This window comes from Chiloscyllium plagiosum, unplaced genomic scaffold, assembly GCF_037043375.1.
Source record: "Chiloscyllium plagiosum isolate Xiang-an unplaced genomic scaffold, Cpla_swu_hap1 HiC_scaffold_13, whole genome shotgun sequence".
Taxonomy (NCBI): domain Eukaryota; kingdom Metazoa; phylum Chordata; class Chondrichthyes; order Orectolobiformes; family Hemiscylliidae; genus Chiloscyllium; species Chiloscyllium plagiosum.
Genome location: NW_028270151.1, coordinates 44,241,963 through 44,249,278, shown reverse-complemented (window position 1 = coordinate 44,249,278; position 7,316 = coordinate 44,241,963). Strand labels below are relative to the sequence as shown.

The window sequence follows — 7,316 nt, the reverse complement described above, 5'->3', positions numbered from 1 at the left end:
TATGGCACAAGTGTAACTGTCCACATGTCAATCCAAGCCTGAGATATCATCCAGGTCTTGTTGCATTTGGGCATGGATTCAGGATCTGAAGAGCTGCAAATGGTACGAAATATTGTGCAGTCATAAGTTAATATCACCCTTCTGACCTGAGGATGCAGAAATGGTCAGTGATGAACCAATTGAAAACCGTTTGGGCAATGAACACTATCCTGTGGAACCTCTGCATAATGTCCTGGGACTGAAATGACTGGTGTTCAATAACCATACCCACCTAACTTTATGGTAGGTATGGCTCCAACCAAAGGAGTGTTCTTCTGGTTCCCATTGTTTCCAGTTTTGTTCAGGATCCTTGATGCCATATTTACCTCACCACTGGAATTCAGCTCTTTTGTCTATGTTGGAAGCAAAGCTATAATGATAACAGGCACTGAGTGGCCTTGGTGGAACCCAAACTAAAATGAGCATATTATTACAGTTAAATTGTGATTATCTCCTTAGTTTTCCATCATCAAATTAAAATTATCCCCATTATGCTGTTTGCTTGTAAGTGGGGTCTTATGACACAGTGATAGTATCTCTACCTCTGGGCCAGAAGGTCAGGATTCAAGTCCCACCTGCCCCAGAGGAGTGTCATAACATATCTGAACAGATTGATGAAAGTATTGACTTGATCCTTTTGTCCATGGCTGGCCATTAAGAACTTGAGGTATTTATAAACGTCAAGCATACACGATTCAAGGTTGTCAAATATTTTATTTTTGAAATCATAACTTATAGTATGTTGTGGTTCTGTTCGCCGAGCTGGGAATTTGTGTTGCAGACATTTCGTCCCTGTCTAGGTGACATCCTCAGTGCTTGGGAGCCTCTTTGTGAAGCGCTTCTGTGATGTTTCCTCCGGAATTTATAGTGGTATACTATAAATGCTGGAGGAAACATCACAGAAGCGCTTCACAGGAGGCTCTCAAGCACTGAGGATGTCACCTAGACAAGGGACAAAACGTCTGCAACACAAATTCCCAGCTCGGCGAACAGAACCACAACAACGAATACCCGAGCTACAAATCTTCTCACAAACTTTGAACTTATAGTATTTTATTGTAATGTCAAATATTCTTTAAATCATATTTGTATCAAGTGATTTATGAAACTGCTATTGTTTTATCACACAGTACACTCGTACAATTAATCTTTTTAAGAAATACTTACAATGAACAAAAAAATTAAACTTTTCTGAGGTGCAAAGATGGTTTCACTCAAAAATGAAACAAAATGAAATGCATATTTAATTCAAAGAAAGTCCTACATTTTTAAAATTTCCTATATTGCTGCTGTTACATGTATCAACCATTGCAGAACCACAAATGTAATACCATATCCTGCTATAGCCTCAGAATTCTCAACATGCTTACACAGTGCCTTTATGTTCATGCATGATTTTGGTGTTCTAATGTTTAATCCCTGCAGAAATAAAGTTAATGGAGTTGATATATTACTCTGGCCAGAAATTTTCAGAGGAGTGATCAAAATGGTTGATGATCCATTGAACCTCATGGAGCTTAAGGCATTAGAGTATTGACTGCTGAGTTTCATTAGCATTTCACACAACTGGCCCATTCAAATTCAGCAGGAATAAAATGGGGGCCAGGCGGTGGCAGGTCCGTAGATCTCAGTCATTGTTGGGATTGGCAATATGAAATCCTTCCTCTCACATATCTTAAAATGCCATTGGAGCTCAAGGACTTTATTAACTTGTGACTTTTCATTATAAAGTTGATTCCTAGGGAAAAGATAGCTCTCCTGTGCCTGCTTTTGGATATTATGATGATGGGACAAAGGGACATGCCGTCACCATACAATGATGATCTCTCCACAATCAGATTGTCTTACCTGTACTATTTTGTCAGATGAAAGAAGATATGTGAAAACATGGAAGGCCATGAAAATAAAACATATGGAACCACAAATATATATTTTCTAAGTTCCTGCCTTCCTGATTGTACACTATAATATTCAAGTAATAAAGGTTTGCACTATGATGTTACTTCATTGCAGAGACTATTTTATTTGTGTTGCACTTATTTCCATTCATAAATGTAGAATATTACAAGGTCAAATATGTCATACTTATGTATCTGTCTATTTCCACAATGCACCAGCATGATAGATCATCAAGCTTCTACACTCGGAAAGGAAAATTAGCTAGTTAAATTCCCATGTCAGTCAATTTTAAAATTATATATTCATGTGCATGGTCACTGAACATATTTTGACGAAAGTCCAATGTTTTCTAAAGGCCAAGAAGCAGTTATGTGATTACATTTTATTTGTACAGGTGAGTAAGCCATCAAAACATTCAACACATAAGGCTATCTCATTTGTCGGATTTGGAGAGCACTTTGTACCTAACGTACTTAACAACTTGATTGTATGGGTGCATTGCACTGTATAATGGTGCCTTTTGGATACAGGCTCTAATATTTAGCTAATGGTGTAATTGAGTAATTTGCCTCTCTCTGGAACAATGGGTTCATATCTGCTGAAGTATAATTCACACACTGAAGTAAAGCTGCACATTAGTGCATTAAATTTTAGATAAACAAAGAATTTTGAATAAAATTTGATTCCAAACAAAATCTACTGACTTGAGAAAACTAACATATGCAGGTGAGGCACATTTTAAACTAAGGTAATTATTTTTGCTTTATGTGCTTGTCTTGAATTGAAACAATGTTTTTCAGCATTACCACTGACAGGCTTTAGTGGATTTGATGCAGATGGTTACACTTTCAATTCATTGATTTTATACTGGAAATTTTTTATTCGAAGACTTCAAGCAAGCAAAACTAAACAAAATCTTGTCATTTTAATGTGACTTGGAGTTTTAAATCTCTCACAGCAATAATGTTAACTTTCAAATGAATATTATAGCAACAATTACACAAGCATTGTTAGAACTGGATTACAGTCATTGCACATATTTGAAACATATAAACATTTATATCTTCATTCAAGTCATTTTAACAATTTGATGTTATCAATTAATGATTTTCATTCATACTTCAGCTCAATTTAGGTAAAAAAAGACTTTGCCAACATTGTAAACCATTCAATTTTAAAAGCTCAGGATAGAAAATGAAATGACCAATTTTCCGTATCTCTTTATTCAATTCCTCTAAACTATACATTAATTTCAACAACAGAGTATGTTATACATTTTTAAATTTTGTGTAACTAATCATCAATATGCAGGCATTATTGGTAAATTCAGCATTTATTGTTGATCCCAAGTTATGTTTGAGAAGGTGATGATGGGCCTTCTTCTTAAGCCATTGCACTCTGGATGGTGAAAATGTTCCTAGAGTATTCCTGAGTCATGCCTTGTAGATAGTGGATCAACAGTGGTGAGATAGGAAGTGAGTTACCTGCCACAGAATTCCCAGTCTCTGATTTGTTCTTGTAGATACCTTATTTATGTGGCTGATCCAGCAACATTTCTTACCAATGGCAATGTCCAGTATGTTGATGGTAAAGAATTCAGTGATGGTAATGCCTTGCAATGTCAAAGGGGGTTGCCTAGTAGGACATTCCAGGATTTTGACAGAGCAATAATGAAACAGTGGTGATATCTGTTCATGTCAGAATGGTCTGTGACTTGGAAGGAAGCTTGAAGGTGACCCAATTCAAACATGCCTATTGCCCCATCCTTTTAAGTAGTGCAGTTTATGAATTACTACCAATGTGCCTTGGTGAGGGTTTGCAGCACAGATGGTAAGCAGTGCAGCTGTGGCCCTATAATGGCAGAGGGAGCAGATGTTTATGACAGTGGATGAGGTATTAAATCAATAATTTGTATTGACCCAAATTGTATAAAGATTCTTGAGTGTTGTTGGACCATCCAGGCAACTGCGTTGTTATCTGTCAGACTCCTGGCTTGTGATAATAAACCCAATTCAATATCTTGTTGCTGATACAAAGGTGTTGGGTATCACACAGTTAACATTGCATTCATACTTCCCTAAATGGTTCAACAAACTTTTTTCAATGAGAATATAAACCATGAGGACTAATGGAATCCCATGTACTATTCTTAATCTTTGTTGAGCTTGCTGATTTCAAAAAAATGATAGGCGTGTTCCTCTGTGTTAGAAGGGGAATATTTAACCTTTTTAAATAAATTGTTCTTGGGATGTGGGCATCATTGACAATCTGCATGAGTGTTCTTAAGAACGTGGCAGTGAGATACATTCTTGAACTGTTGCAGTCCATGGGGGAAGGATAGATGCACCTATAGGGCTAGTGGAGGAGAGTTTATAATTTTGACTTTGTGACAATGAAGGAATGGTGATATAGCTTAGAGGTAACTTGTTGGTGGTGGTGGTATTGTCATGTTTCAGCTGCCCTTGTCCTTCCATCTGGTAGAGGTCACAAGTTTGGAAGATGCCATCAAAGGAGCCATGGAAGGTTGCTGCAGTGCATCATGAAATTGGTACACACTGTTATCACTGTAGTGAAATAGGGAGTTGATGGGGGTGAATGCTAGAAGGTGGTGGATGGGGTTTCAATTGCCTTGCTATCCAACCAACTGGAGAGTATTCCATCACATTCTTAGCTTGTGCCTTTGTAACAGGCAGTCAGGAAACAAGAAATGAGTTACCTGCCACAGGATTCCTCGTATGTGACCTGCTCGTATAGTGCCACCTTATTCATATGATTGGCTCAGTTAAATTTCTGATCAACGATAAAGTTGAGAATGTGAGTGGTAGGGGATTCAGAGATGGTAATGCTTTCAAATGTCAAAAGAAATTGCTTACTTTCTGTCTTGATGAAGATTGAATTACTCACCCCTTTCAGTACATACTTGAAAAGTACTCTTGCCACATGCAGGCATAAACTGCTTCAGCGTTTAAGGAACTTTGTGAATGCTGCATGATGTATCCATTTCTTAACATCCCAGTTGTGATCTTATGATGTTGGCAATGTCAATACTGTGAATTCCACTCTGTCTCCAAGTGAATTAGAAAAGCTCAGACCAGACCAGCATGGACAGATACCTTACTTATGAGCAAAGGATGTAAATGCTACCTGTGGAAAGAGGCTGTGCACTGCAAATTCATCCTGGATAACTGTGCAAAATAGGCATTAGCAGGGGAGGTGATGGTTTATTGCTAATATTGCTTGACTGTTAATCCAGAAAATCAGGTTTATTTCCAGGGACCAGGGTTTAAGTTTCATCATGTCAGATGGTGGAATTTGAATTCAATTTAAAAAAAATACCTCAGTGAGGAGACTGATGAAGACGATGAAATTGCTGCCAATTGTCAGGAAAAACCCAGTTGGTTCACTAATGCCCTTGAGGGAAGGGCATTTGCTGTTTTTACCTGGTCTGGCCTATGTGATTGAATGTCTGGGCATTTAGGGATGGGCCACAAATGCTAGCCTTGCAAGCAATGCTCTGATTCTATGAATGAATAAATAAAAATTGGCAGCTTGTTTTGGCTGTATTGATTTGAATGAAGAAATAAATCAGGTAGATATTAAAACGGGCTGCTATTTCACTGGTACCTGTTTAAATATCCACAAAAATACATAGCCAGTATCTTTAAGGGACAAGTGGGTATGGGGAAAATTATCCAAGAGAGAAAAAATAAATTACTAAATTTGAATTATTTATAGAGAAGGGATAGTCAACACAAATAATGGGAATTATGTGCTAATGAATAATGAAGTTAGCCACCATAGTAGCTGTTAAACATTCAGTCTGAAAAGCATCATAATGCAAACCAGGTCGCTGTATAAATACTCAAATACTTTTTTTTCCAGAGCAGCTGAGAAACACCTCTAAACATTTATAACAAAGACAAACGACTCAAAAATACCAGGTGAAAGTGGATACTGCAGATGCTGGAGATTAGAGTCTAGATTAGAGTGGTGCTGGCAAAGCACAGCAGGTCAGGCAGCATCCGAGGAGCTGGAAAATCGATGATATCAGGGCAGCTTTGCCAGCGCCACTCTAATCTTGACTCAAAAATACAGTCCATAAGAGCTGTAAGGGACACAATATTGGTGGCTTTCTTACCTGCCTGGCCTGCATAGTTTAAAGAAATACAGAGATTAATTAACCTTTTCTGAGTCTTGGCTCAAGGTATTGATGAAATTGAAGTGAGAGGCGCACTGTGGATCAGACACATTTCCCTCCCGCCGAACCTGGGGCATTAAAAATCACATTCTTGCAGTAATTGCGTCTCCTCCTCGTCGGGCTGGAGTTTGGTATATTCCAATGGGAGGCCTGTGCCATCCGCACTCTTCAGGTGGAGACTGACCTTCCTCTTGGCTTCCTGGAAAACATGGTCACAGCGGCGGTACCACAGGGCGGTGAGTGAGAAGATGACCACCAGCAGGATAATGTTCAGTGCGATGTGCCAACAGAAAAAGTTGGTAACAAACATGAGGTTGGCCATGTCGTCGCTCTTCCAGGCTTTGCCCATGAAGGGTCTGTAGAGGATGAAGGCGGCGTGCAGCAGCCAGGTGCCCTGGGTCATCACCAGGCAGGTCTTGGTGAACCACAGGATGTGGTCATTCGGTCTCCAGATCTCAGCAGTCAGGATCAGACAGACCAGAAAGCAGGCGAGCAGCAGCAAGGTGTGCACGGAGTTCTCTACCCTCTCCTTGCCGTGCATGTGAGAGTAAAGCAGTAGCGCTTCGATGTAAAACGCCAAGGTGATGGCTATGCTTTCCAACAGGAACAGGCGTCTGGGCAGACAGGCCTGGCTAATAATGTCCATCCAGCCACTCAGGGCGAAATAGGAATACATGGTGACATGCTGCCACTCATTGGGGTGGATAAAGGGGTAGTCAGGCTTCTCCTTGTTATAAATAACCAGTTTGTACACTCCGGGTGGATAAAAAAACTCTGCCATGACTGCCAGGGTACCGTATACGATCTTCATCACCCCTTCAGCTGGAATCCGCTTCAAACAACCCCGGAATCCACGTGGCCGGGAGCGGGAGACAAGTTGGATCTCCTCACCCCGGAGCACCATCAGAGAGTACTTGAAGGCGTAGAGAACCCCGAAGGAAAGGAAAGCCAGGCCCGGCGAGATGTGGCCAATGAAGGTGCCCATCTTAGAGCTGAGGTGCTTTCTTGCCTGAATGAAGAGATCCTGCTGCGGTGAACCTGTCAAACCACAAACGGAGAGGCAGGCTGCTTTTTTTTTTGTTTAAGCAATTTCCTGGGAACGCCTTTCCAGCTTCCCTTCTCGAAGCACCTGTTTCGAGAGCTGTCAACTTTTAAAAAGGTCAACCCCCCGCCGCCGTGA

General features: G+C 40.1%; 1 protein-coding gene across 1 annotated transcript; it reads right to left on the bottom strand.

The window, feature by feature from the left end:
* Nucleotides 1-969: 969 nt before the first annotated feature.
* Nucleotides 970-7,133, bottom strand: LOC122555952 (transmembrane epididymal protein 1A-like). The gene has a single exon (XM_087993564.1). The coding sequence runs from the start codon at nt 7,119-7,121 to the stop codon at nt 6,213-6,215; it is 909 nt and encodes a 302-aa protein (XP_087849690.1). The 5' UTR covers nt 7,122-7,133; the 3' UTR covers nt 970-6,212.
* Between the last annotated feature and the right edge of the window lie 183 nt (nt 7,134-7,316).

What these genes read in the sequence shown, in the direction of transcription:
- LOC122555952 (XM_087993564.1), bottom strand. Translation starts at nt 7,121, where the DNA reads ATGGGCACCTTCATTGGCCACATCTCGCCGGGCCTGGCTTTCCTTTCC.